Source organism: Epinephelus moara, chromosome 2 (genome assembly GCF_006386435.1).
Source record: "Epinephelus moara isolate mb chromosome 2, YSFRI_EMoa_1.0, whole genome shotgun sequence".
Classification (NCBI taxonomy): Eukaryota; Metazoa; Chordata; class Actinopteri; order Perciformes; family Serranidae; genus Epinephelus; species Epinephelus moara.
The window spans coordinates 25,706,105-25,719,054 of NC_065507.1; the positions used below are offsets into that span (position 1 = coordinate 25,706,105).

General features: G+C 41.0%; 1 protein-coding gene across 2 annotated transcripts in view; it reads left to right on the forward strand.

Annotated features, from left to right (window-relative positions):
• The window catches only part of sytl2b (synaptotagmin-like 2b), a 26,463-nt gene continuing 13,513 nt past the window's right edge, over window positions 1–12,950 (forward strand). For both annotated transcript variants that reach the window (XM_050071189.1, XM_050071198.1), the window contains exons 1-8: window positions 1–141; window positions 3,213–3,399; window positions 7,502–7,662; window positions 8,198–8,309; window positions 10,706–10,754; window positions 10,885–10,987; window positions 11,475–11,898; window positions 11,996–12,207. In XM_050071189.1, coding sequence (XP_049927146.1) covers window positions 3,215–3,399; window positions 7,502–7,662; window positions 8,198–8,309; window positions 10,706–10,754; window positions 10,885–10,987; window positions 11,475–11,898; window positions 11,996–12,207 — 1,246 coding nt within the window. In that variant the 5' untranslated portion in view covers window positions 1–141; window positions 3,213–3,214. The remainder of the gene's footprint in view (window positions 142–3,212; window positions 3,400–7,501; window positions 7,663–8,197; window positions 8,310–10,705; window positions 10,755–10,884; window positions 10,988–11,474; window positions 11,899–11,995; window positions 12,208–12,950) is intronic.

Genomic DNA, 12,950 nt, shown 5'->3' on the forward strand with positions numbered 1-12,950 from the left:
GTCCAGCACATCCAGAAGCAGCAGACCTGAAGGAGAAGTAAACACTTCTACACCTACTTCACCTGTTTTCTCTTGTTAAACGACACAGCAGGATGGGAATTACAGGAGCGGTTTATGGCAAGCCAGCAGGCGTCCTGTAAGGTAGGAGACACACTCTGAATCATTAAAGATAAACAGAGTATGTCAGTTTTATCAGTGTTTGCTTTCATCATAACATTATCTATAAATGGGGACTGTAAAGTGAGGGCTTAAAACCATATGCCAGAAAATGTTATAAGTCACATGATTAAACCAGTGGGGGAATGTAACTGAGTACATTTGCTCAAATACTGTACTGAGGTACAGTTTTAAGGTTTATGTTACTTTATACTCTGCTACATCTCAGAGAGTAATGCTGTACTTTTTACTGCACTATATTTATTTAATAACTTTGGTTACTTTACAGAGTCAGAATATAACACCAAATATAAGTATACTATCACATAATGATGTCATATGGATTAAGATACCTGGCAGAATATCATTTTAGCCTACTACTACTAACTACTGCCATAGTATTTAAAATGAGCTCCACCTTTACCAACACCAATTAATGAGTCATTCTACATGTGTAGTACTTTTACGTTTGGTACTTTAAGCATATTTTATGCTCATACTTTGTACTTTTACCTTTTTTAATGCAGGACTTAAACTTGTAACAGAGTATTTTTACACTGTAGTATTACTACTTTGACTTCAGTAAAAGATCTGAGTGCTTCTTCCACTGCTAGATTGAACCATTTCTAACCCTTACTTTTGACAATCTATGCCTGAACTTCTGTTAAAATAAATGATTCTTAAAATTTAAGGTAAAGACATTCAGTTCTGGACACCAGTTAAAACTAATTTCTGCCCTCTAACGCCATTTTTATCTCCAGGATACATAGTAAATCAAATTAAATGTAGTTTGCTAAACAGAAACCAACTTGTAGACAAGAAAACAATTCAAGCAGCTTGTTCATTTTGATCTCAGAATCGGCAGCTGTACAAAGACATGTATGGTTTGGACCTGGCATCATTTTACTGTCAGTTACTGTAGAACAAAGATGACTAGAGACCATCTTGCAATGGGATCACTCCAGCTGTGATACAGTGATCCGCGACCTAGGAAAAAATGTGAGCCAGAAGCGTAAAGTGGAAGGCCAATGGCCCCTTCACGACTTCCTACCCCCCTCGGACCACACCCATCTTTGATCTTGACCTTTATTGAGATCTCAGGTACACATCTGTAAAATATGTGACTGCATCTTGCACAGTTGCCATGCTCTGCGTCTGTCCACTGACAGATAGACAAATAAACCCCTGTGAAAATACTTAAAACAACTTCTGATATAGTTCCGGCTACAGTAGGTGTCACCTGGACCATAATTTGCTATGATGACACGCACACACTGCAAACACACACAACAATACCAGCCACTGCAATGTTGTTGCAGCTGATGAGGAGTTGTTGCTCTTACAGAATAAATGTTGAGACAGACAGTCAGTTTGTCTGTGGAACTCTAACCTGTGAGTCAACAACCAGTTCCCTAAATAAACATGCAAAAGTTGCACAAAGGATATATTTAAATTAGCTCTCTTAAGGTGTATGAGCATCGGTGAAAGAAGCACTCAGGTCCTTTAAGTACACAAGTTTAATCAGAAAAATGGACTTAAAGTTTCCAAAGTGAAAGTGGTCGTTCTCCGGGAAAATGTTATGACATTATGAAATTGACGAATGATGTGTGAGCAGCATTTAAGATTTACAGCCGGTCGAGGTGGAATTAGTTTTAAATACTTTATATAGAGTTCGGTAGTTTTGTAGTGTGGTTTCCAACCTGAGGGTCGGGCACCTCCAAAGGGTCACAAGATGGATCTGAAGGGTCAACACATTCTCACTCCGACCTCGTCACATATCGACGTTTGGTCATGGACCTTCCACGTCCAGATACGACGTGCAAGGTACCCTGGGTGTGTTGGTTGTTGCATTGTCTTCTTTCAAAATACACTTGGCTTTCTCACAGGAAATGTACCGTTTATATACAGTCTCTTCAAAATAAACGCACTACATCGGTACAACACCGCAAATTGATTTATTTTTTTTTCCTACAACAACAAACACACATGGTTAGGTTTCGGCAACAAAAGCACATGATTGGGTTTAGGAAAAAGAACAGGGTTTGGCTTTAGAATCTTTCGGGACACAAACACCATCCTCCTGGTTGATAGTTGGTGTGTGTTTGACCCATCCACCACCCTTCCCACCCGTCCTCCTTGGACTTTCGCCGGCTTAACTTCTGTTCTTGTCCCACTGCATTTCCCCCGACACCGCCGAGCACTGCTAAACTACAATGGCAACCAGCCGCATATCATGCTGACATTAAAGGACAGCTTTTTTCATCAGTGTCTTATGCTGCAAGTCACTGCCCAAGCGCTGGATTTCGACGACTTCAGAGTGAGACCAGGCTGGAGGGGTCAATAATTAATTGAGGATTTACTTCCTTGGGCCTCAAACAGTCACTTAAAAGAAACTATCTGAGAAGTCTGTTGAGAAACTACGCTATAGACATTTTAAATGTCTAGACCCCAACTAGTCCCTTGTTTATTGTTTGGTTTGTTATGTTCTTGTTTTGTAAGTTTTCATAAACCACAATCATTGGAAGCCACTGGTTTGTTGCACTTTATGAGCTCATAATTTTTTGAAATCTTCTTTAAAGTGACTAGTAGCCCAGGTGGTACAAATACCTTTCCCTCTGTGGAGGTATAATGAAACATAAAATGGATATACTCAAATAAAATACAAGAACCTCATAACTTCACATGAATGAGTTCTTGAGTAAATCTACTTAGTTATTTTTTGTCACTGTTTCTAAGCAGATAGAGAAGCTCCACTGATTCATGTGTCACTTTACAATCATTTGGGGAAATTGCTGGAATGTCAGTGTGCTGCAGATGTTTCTGATTTAAATAGAGCTACTGGGCTTCACTGCCCTCACTAACCTTAATCAGAAACTTAAGGAACGTAAGGAAGTCACTGTAGGTCAGTGGTGGTGTAGGATGGCACGCTGTGGTTATGGTCACTTATTTAAGAAACATCTCACCAAACACCAGCTAAAGACTAATATATGAGAGCAAAAACTCTGCTTTTTAGGATATGACTATGTGAATTTGTTGCCACACGGTTTGCCCAACAGTGATGGACCCAGCTGGTGGTTGCTCCACGCTTGCTAGTTTCCACACCGTTCTGCTGAGAGAAACAGGAGGAGAGGGAGGAACCGCCATGATTGACCTGAGCCACCTGACGGAGGAGGAGCAGGGGGTGATAATGGCCGTGCTGAGGAGGGACGCCGAACTGAAGAAGGCTGAGGAGGAAAGAATCAGGTAGAGATTTGTATAAGCTAGAAAAAATGGAATTGAATTGCTTTTTAAAGGAACAGTGTGTAAGATTTAGGGGATTTAGTGGCATCTAGTGGTGAGGATTGCACATTGCAACCAACTGAAACTTCTCCCGAGTAACGGCCGGGGTCCACCGGCTGCAAACATAAGTGTCACGTAAGCGTCACGTCAGCGTAGCGTCGCGGCGTATTCATGGGCTCCACTGACTGCGTACGGAAGTGACACGTAGAGAAGCCGAGCCGAGAGGCTGCATGTAGGCTGCATGAAATGTTAAAGCATTTTCCACCTACATACTTGAGTTATCTACAAGTTTACTGTACTGTTTGTCATCTACTCGCTTTCAAATGTCCGCCACGGACATTTACACAATATCACAGATAAACATGGGTAAATGCATGAAAAAAAAATCATCACACATCACCTCTGATAATGGTTTATTCATTTAAAAACACAATGTGCTCGTTTAGCTACTGGAGGGTCGTGTAGGGGAGCGTAGCGCGACAAAAATAGAAGAGCTTCCTAAAATAGAGAGTTGTCGCTCGGCAGACGGGGGTTGTCGCACCGCTCCCGTAGCCGGTAGAGCCGCTGTAATTGATTAACAGGGGGGCAAGCTGCTACGGGACTCGCGCTGCAGACGTGTCGTGCCGCTGACGTGCCCGGTGGACCCCGGCCGTAAGATTCCTTCAGTGTTCATGGTTAAGGGGGTTTTTAACGGGACCCGAATTATCCACAGAGGTCTCTTCCTTTCCAAAACAAATAAACAAGGTAATTACAACTGATTAAAAAACAGAGTAAAGCACTTTCATGTAACAAATAGTGTGTCTCCAATGCTGTTTGGCTTGTCGACAACAGGCAGCTAGCCCTTCACCTCTGATAATTTAAAATCCAGACATTCAGGAGGTTTTTACCGGTATCCGAATTATCAACAGAGGTATTTTTCTCTCTAAAACAAACGGACTTGGAGATTTAAACCGGTAAAAACATTGTATTAAGCAGTATTTACATAAAAAATCTGTGTTTTTCTCATCACTGAGAGGCTGCTAACTATGGTGTCCGTAGCAAAAACACAAAAGTGCCCATCTAGAGGCAGTGTTTGTTTTGTCTGTTCTGGGCTACTGTAGGAATATGTGCATCATAGCAATCTCAGTAGATGAGGACCCACGCCCTATGTAGATCGCCTCATTCTAAGCTAACGAAGGCACGCTGATTCTTACTTTAAGGATTATACACTAAAGAAAACATACTTATTATATTATATTCAATTTCTGCAAGTAAATATCCCCCTAAATCCTTCACACTGGACCTTTAAGTTCATAAATGCCTGAGATGATGATGCTCTATCTCAGGTAATTTTACATACGTACAAATATTTAGGCCGACATTTAAGATAATGTCAGGCTATTCAGCTAATGTCATTTTAATGATTTAATAAGTGCTCCCATCGCCTGTTTTGTGAGCAGAGGTCTTTGTGTGACAGTAAACATGCTGGTGAAAATAATACTTGTCTGGCCATAATAGAATAACACAATAACAGCTTGGCCGGACACAGACATCGCCTCCATCACTGAGATGCCTCAATGTGAAATGGGCAATTAGATTAGAGCCAAGTTGATGTCCACACGTGAGAGAGGATCATGCTGAGCTGATGGACAAGAATAGAAACCCTTAAAGGCCTCAGTGATGAGCGACACCTCACCTGTGAAGAGCGTGATGCCTGATACTGCCTCTTTTCAGCTTTAAAATCAGCTGCACCCGAGCTGTCCGTTTAACCTCTGGGAGGGATCAAACATTCCTCTCAGTGTATATTTAAGGCTTGTTCAGACAAACAAAAGGTCCAGTATCTTTTCTGATCTCTCCCACATGCAGAAACAAAAGGAAGGAACTTCTTTCCTAATAAATATGCAGTCATGCATGTAAAGTAACAAAAAAACCTCTTTGAAGATGTGTTTCGTTTCATTCACAAGAGGCAAGAATGTCATGAACAAAGTGCTTTTCATCAAGAGTTTAATGGAATTGGCCGGCCAACTTTTTTCTGTCAGCAGGAGGCTGAATGCTCGCTGTGTCTCGGCCGGTCTGCTGTAAAAGGATTAGGCCAACAGCCTGTAATAATGTGCTACTCTTTATTCACATGACCGCTGTGCTTATCTATCGAGAGGAAAGATGAGTTAGAACTGGTGCTTCTCTTTGATTCAATTTGAGCTTGATGGGAATGTTTTCCGAATTCCTTCCTTTACACAGATCATGTGCAACTGTTATGAGAAGCTGGTGTCAAAGTCTGAAGGGGAAGTGGTAGAGTGGAAGAAAGACACATTGTGCCATTAAAGTGATATTAAATAATAAGATTTTACTTTGTCAAAGTGAGTTTGTGAAGTGCCTCGGGAGATAAAAAAAAGCTGCGCAAGATTAAAAACAGAAAACTTTATAAAATAACCAGTAATACAATTTAAAAAGATAAAAAATAAACAGTCTGGATGTCAATATGTTGTCAGAAAGACTTTGGAATCCTACGCCGGACAAACGTTAAGCTTGTAGTTGGATTTAAAATTGGGTTCACAATATTTTAAATGGTTAACAACGTTAGAATTTCAAGTTGTGTGGACATTAACATGATGACATTATGAAGACGTTGGGATTGCTCTCCAAACCTTGCGACTAAATGTCATTATACTCCATCAGGATAGCACACTGGCATGAGACGTTTGGAAGGTGTTGGATTTTGTTGGACAAAAACCAGGTTTACGTCGTCTGTATTCTATCAAGTTTAAGTCATCTATATTCTACATTAATATTTGTTTTTGGATTATTTTTCCAGGACTTCTACTGCTTTTTATCGTAGAGCAGCTGGAGAGTGACAGGAAAAGAGGTAGAGAGACAGCACTGTCCTCAGAGACAGGTGGAGACAGAGCAACATTCCCTTTTACAATGTAGCACATACAAAGACAAAAATGTAAATGTAAACTCCAGGATTTTGATTCACTCTCTGACCAGACTAAAATGCAACATCTACTTGGAGAAAATAGTGTCAGTGCCGTAGATGCAGCAAGATATGTCAGTGCAGGTCACAGCTTCAGAGACAACCAACACAACAACATCACAGCTCACACTCTGCAGTTTTATTTACTCCTTCACTTAATTAGTTTTCTTTAAGGGGGGTTCCTGGTTTGATCCTGGGTGGGGGAGCCCTTCTGTGCGGAGTTTGCATGTTCTCCCTGTGTCAGCGTGGGTTTTCTCCGAGTACTCCGGCTTCCTCCCACAGTCCAAAGACATGCAAGTTATTGGTGACTCTAAATTTGCTGTAGGTGTGAATGTGAGTGTGAATAGTTGTCTGTCTCTATGTGTCAGCCCCGTGATAGTCTGGTGACCTGTCCAGGGTGTACCCTGCCTCTCACCCAGTGTCAGCTGGGATAGGATCCAGCCCCCTTGCGACCCTCAAGAGGATAAGCTGTTACAAAAATGGATGGATAGATGGATTTTGTAATAATACATTGACGTTAATTGTTTCTGAATCCAGTGTCTTAAATTGTAACTGTGCTTTGGCATCACATAAGAAATGTAATACCAGTAAAGCTTGTGGAACTGAATTGGGAGAGGAGATGACATCGCTAAAGGGGTCATGGGTTGGTATTGAACCCAGGCCACATGGTGTACGTTCCATGTGAGCTAGAGGTCAAATTGAGGTTGGCAATGGATGTTGTCGTGACATTTAATTTTGGTCAACCAACTCCACAATCTGAATTCAACCAAATATAAACAACACTGATGGCCAGCTGATTCATTCATGTGGCATAAAGAACCTCAAAACACCCTGTTGGGGTGAGTCTCTTTCATTGTCTGCCCTCGGCTCACTTAGAGGTAACTGCTGCTCAAACTGAATTAAAATGGGGTCAGATTCTCCATTCAGTACAGCTTAAAATAAATGTTGTATTTTTCATTTACAAGAGTGTATCCTGAATATTCTGTGTGTTTTAATAACTTTCATTCAGTGAGAAATGCCACTCAGCTGGGATTAGCATACTGCATAAAAATTCACTTAATTACTGTGCAGGCAAAAAAACTCTTCACTTATGCATTTGTGTTTGTCCCCCAGGAAACTTGAGAAACTTCTGGATGGCACCCCGCAGTCAGATCCAGGGCTCAAGTACCTGACTGGAGAGTGGTTTTACGAGGCCAAGTCTCGCAGACACATGGACAAGATCCACGGCTCGGAGATCATCTGGGCCTCCATGAAGCAGAGGAGACCTGGTTTAGGTGTGTTTGCTCTACACTGTTGACAAAGGGCTTGTTTTAAAGTACATGTTCTGGCGCCATTAATGACCCCAGCACTCTTTACATTTGTTTTTTATTTGTTATCCAGCAGCAGGTTATATCTTCAGAGGTATTATCACAATCCCTCTGATGTCTTCTGTCTGCCTTGAAGGATAAAATGTTTCTCTGAAGCGAAACCAAAGTTTAAATCCAATCTTTGCACTGGCCAGCTGCTGATGCTCCACAGTGGACTTAGGGTGTCTTACAGAAGAGAAGGAGATCAGAGTAAAGCAGCACAGTTTGTGAAAATATGGGATTTAAACGCTGGTTTTATCAACATTTCATCCTTCTGGGCAGATTGTTGACAACTGAAGGGTCACAAAAATCTGCTGCTGGATAACAGGTGAAAACATAATGGTACCATACGGAGTGCTGAGGTCAAACATGGGGCTAGGAGAGATTTAACCTTAAACAGAACAGAATAATTTGATTGCAGTGCTGTCATTCATAAGCTCCTGTAAACTCCTCTCTGCTGCAGATGCTTCTCCCAGAAGTGAAAGATCCAACACACCCAGCATTCAAGGCTCAGACATTGTCCCTCCGCCGAAGCCTGCCAGATGTTTTGACGAACTACAGCCGCAGAGGATCAAGTACACAATCGTTTCTTTTACCTCTTCATTTTATTATTTCCATATTAGCCTGCCAGGTGTCGAGATAACGGTGTGCCAACGTGTCTTTAGATTACATTAAATAACTTGATAAATTTGAAATACTGTAGCAGCTCCTCTCGCTTGCCTCTCAGTCTGTCAGTGTATACAGTATTTCTGTGTGTGCGTGTGTGTGTGTGTGTGTGTGTGTGTGTGTATTGTGTGCGGTGTCTTGTGACTCAGCCTGTTTAAACATAGGTGGTGCTGACTGGGACTATGTCTGTTTTATAGGCAAGCAGCAGTAGCTACAGCTCACAGCACTGCAGGATGTGGTCTGACATAATAAGGGATTAACAGATCAACAGTTCAGCAGCAGAGTGTTTAACTCAATAGAGCTCTCAGTGTGATGACTCTCAATGAGAAGCTGTTTATGTTATAGGGGTGGTTATTTCTGGAATAACCACCAGGATCAGGATGTTCTTATTCTGTCTTGTTCTGAGGTGGAATACCTGGATTTTCATTTATTTATTTCACAGTAACTTAACACTTTTACAGTGTTCAACTTACTTTCAGATTATTTGATTACCTTTGAGCTGGGTCAATATTTTATCTGCCAAGCTTCTGTACATTGAGCAGAGGGCTACACATTTCCCAAACACACAATAGACTCAAGAATGTAATTGCCTAAACTCTATTTTCAGTGTGATAATGCTACCGTAGGTTCTGCAGAAACACACACAGTTTCTTTGTTTCATTACTGCATCACATGAATTTTAAATGCAATAAAAAAATTAGGATTTACTTTCCGGTAATATGATTCATCTTATTCAGCCACAAAATGTCAGATTAATCTTATCGAGTTCTTTGACACTGTTGGTTAGTTAGGTTTGGTACACATCTCCCTCTTTGATATCAGTGTTATTTACGAGTCAGTAAGCCCCAGTTATGCACACTACAGAAAAAACTTTGCTGCTGAGCATGGGCAGATTATGAGATATTGGTTCCCTGGGCCCAAACACACAGAGGGCCCCACCACCTCTCCTACATAGATAAGACACACAGACTTTATAATTGTATAGCCTCTTGTTATTGTTGTTTTGCTTCTCTTTGTAGTTACTTTGTGTCTCTTTGTAGTCATGTTGTGTCTCTTTGTAGTTTTGTGTCTATTAGTGGTCATTTTGAGTCTCTCTGTAGTTACTTTGCTTCTCTTTGTAGTTGTTTTGTGTCACTTTGTGGCTGCTTTTCATCTAATTGTGGTCATTTTGTGTCTGTACTTGCTTTGGGTCTCTTTGTTGTCATTTTGAGTCTCTTTGCAGTTGCTCTGCATCTCTTTGTAGTCTTTTTGAGTCTTTATTTGTAGTTGCTTTGCATCTCTGAATAATCATCTTTTGTCTCTTTCTAACTGCTTTGCATCTTTTTGTAGTTGCTTTGCGTCTCTTTGTAGTCATTTTGTGTCTCTGTAGCTTTTAGTCTCTTAGTCGTCATTTTGAGTCTCTTTGTGGTTGCTTTGCATCTTTTTGTAGTTTCATCTCTTTGTAGTCATTATGTGTCTCTTTGTAGTTTTGAATCTCTTCCTGGTCATTTGGAGTCTGTCTGTAGTTGCTTTGCATCTCTTTGTAGTTGTTATGTGTCTCCTAGTATTCATTTTGAGTTTTGTCATAGTTGCTTTGTGTCTCTTTGTAGTCAATCAATTTGTAGTTAATTTTTGTCCCTTAAAAGTCATTTTGTATCTCTTTGTAGTTGCTTTTCATCTCTTTGTAGTTCTGAGTCTCTTAGCGGTCATTATGAGTCTCTTTGTAGTTGATTTTCATCTCTTTGAAGTCATTTTGTATCTCTCTGTAGTTTTGAGTCTCTTAATGGGAACTTTAAGTCTCTTTGTAGTTGCTTTATGTCTCTTGGTAGTTGCTTTGTGTGTCCATGTAGTCATTTTGTGTTTCTTTGTAGTTTCCGTGCGTCTCTTTGTAGCTTCTTTTCATCTCTTTGTAGTCGTTTTGTGTCTCTTTGTAGTTGTTTTATGTCTTGTGGTTGTTGCTTTGCATCTCTTTGTAGTTGCTTTGTGTCTTGTATTCATTTTGTGTCTCTGTGGTTGTTTTGCCCCTTTTCTTAGTTGTTGTGAGCTTCTTTGTCTCTCTCTTTGCACCTGTTTTGCACCTATCTGTCGTTGCTTTGCCCCTTTTTGTTGTTTTGTGTCCCTTTGTTGTAATTTTGACTCTCTTCTTGGTCAGTACATGTCTCTTCGAGGGGTATTGTGTAAATGAAGGCCACATTCAGTAGTCCATTCTTGTTGCTGAGATGTTTCGTAGCAGGCACATCGTGTTAAACTGCACTTCATCTGATGCTTTACATTGTCTTTATTTTAAATTCTTTCCTAACTAACCATTTCATCTGTTTTCCCACAGTGGTGTAGAACAAGAGAATGTCAATTCAGCAGTCCGCTCTCCAAGGACGGTATGCATATTTGTTGCAAAATAGATCAGCCTTTCTCTGTAATTTTTTTCCTTCCTTTGTTGCAACCTTGTTACAGTCATATTGCAGCTATTGTAATGTGAAACATTATTTATACTCCTTTTCCTTCAAGCCGAGGCAGAACCCTTTCAACCGCGCATCCCTTATTCTTGTTGAGCCACCTGAAAATGATGATGACATGCCAGCCATGCAGGCCCAGGAGTCGTCTGAGACAGGTTTGGATCGAAAGAACATTTGTGAGGCTGTGAGGTAGAGATTGACCACAACAACAATGAATGTGCGACGTGACAGCAGCACAGAATGGGACCATTAGACTGAGCCTTTGTCATTTTTATTTATCTATTTTGTGTTTGTACACACACAAAATCAGAAATGTGTCAGGAGATGTCAAGAAGCCACAGGCTTACATAAACGGAGCTCCTCTCAATTTAATTTGAAAAACAAACAATACCAAAAAGGGAAGAAAGGGGAAAAGAACTGAGCTGTCATCATTCAGAAAAATACAACAAAAATATTATAAGAGGAAGCACACTGACCAGGAAAACTATCTGATCAGTGAACAATAATCCAATAAAAACAAAGGAATATATAAAACACAATGCAAAGAATAAGAAGATGAAAAAGTTGGCCATCTATTGTTTTTTGAAAAGGAAAGTGAAGCTGAGTATTATATGACTGAGTTTGTTCCGTTGTTTCCCTCAGAGCCCATATCTCCACTGAGAAACCACACAGCAGAGGCGAGTCAGACTTCAGGGGGCTCCCTCACATCAGAGGGCTCCTCTGTAGGTTTCAGGCCAGTGCCAAAGAAGAGGACATTTCTCACAAGACGTACCCCCAGTCAGCCAGAAATCAACTACCTGGTGTTAGAAACTCAGGGAGGGTCAGTAGGGATTGTTCCCGCCCCAAGACGGAGCCTCCAGCGAGGGTCCAGTGAGAGCTCTAACCAGTCCTTCATAAAGGGCCAAGATGAAATGCCTCAGGAAAGTGTTTCTATTCAATCTCAGTCTGCTCAGCCATCCAAACCCCTAGATGAAAACTTCCAGCAGGCACTCTGTGATGTATCTCAGGTTTCGCCTTATTCCAGTCTGGAGAGAGAAAGACACTCACCCTCTGTAACAAGAGACAGGTGAGTGGATGATTCCTTCAACGACTTTGACCCCAAAATTGTAATTAAACTCTCTTATCTTTGCTCTGCAACTCACCCTGCAACTCACATATTTCAGACTAGCCACATTCACCAAGAGTGAAGCGCCAACTGACACAGAGATCCCAAAGGAGAGCGATGAACGAGATGAGTGGACACAAAGAGAATATGAGGCGTTGAACGCTGTTGTCCTGCACACTGCCAGCATTCAGGATTCAGACAGAGGAAACGGCAGCAGTGTGGAAAAAGTAATGATGCAGGAAGAACTGAGTTTGCCCCAAAGCACCGTGGGTAAGTTCAGTAATGAGAAATACCTTTATTTAGTGTAGCTAAAAGTATCTTTGAATTCATCATCAAATGTCAGCTAATATAATAATAGAATAAAATAGACCACTGGCTACTCGTGACAAAAGATGTGAGCAGTTTAGCCTCAAAAGTTACTTTTGCCTCACTGATTTTTAGAGTTTTCAAGAGGTTAAAGTTTGCAATATTTCAAAAAAATCGAAATTTGCCATGAAATTTGTTACTTGTAATGGCTTTGGTGTTCCCCTAACTATTTATCTATGTAACTGAGTTCATTTTGTCCAGTAAGACTATGACCAAATACCGAAAAACATGAGACATTTCCATCATGCTAACACACTAAATGAAATGAATTAGCATAGTCATTGAGAGCCTGTTAGCATTCTGATTAGCAAACTACAGCCTCACAGTGCAGCTAGCATGGCTGTAGACTCATATGCCTCGTTTCCACCAAGCACTTTTGGTATAGTACTCCTAGACATGGTATGGAACCTGTATGGACATGTACCCTAGATCCGTTTAGCATTTTCACCACAGATAGTACTTTTGAATAAAGGCGGGGTTGTTAGCGGATAGTTACAGCCAGGTCACTGCTGTGTTCAGCTCTCGCTGTATTTCCTCTTGACGGGTGACGCAGAGGAAGTCTGCACCTCACTGATCGTCCACTGAACGAACAGGCTGGAGTGTTTACAGTCCCTGTCACAATCAATGGGATATAAAAATAGCAGGTT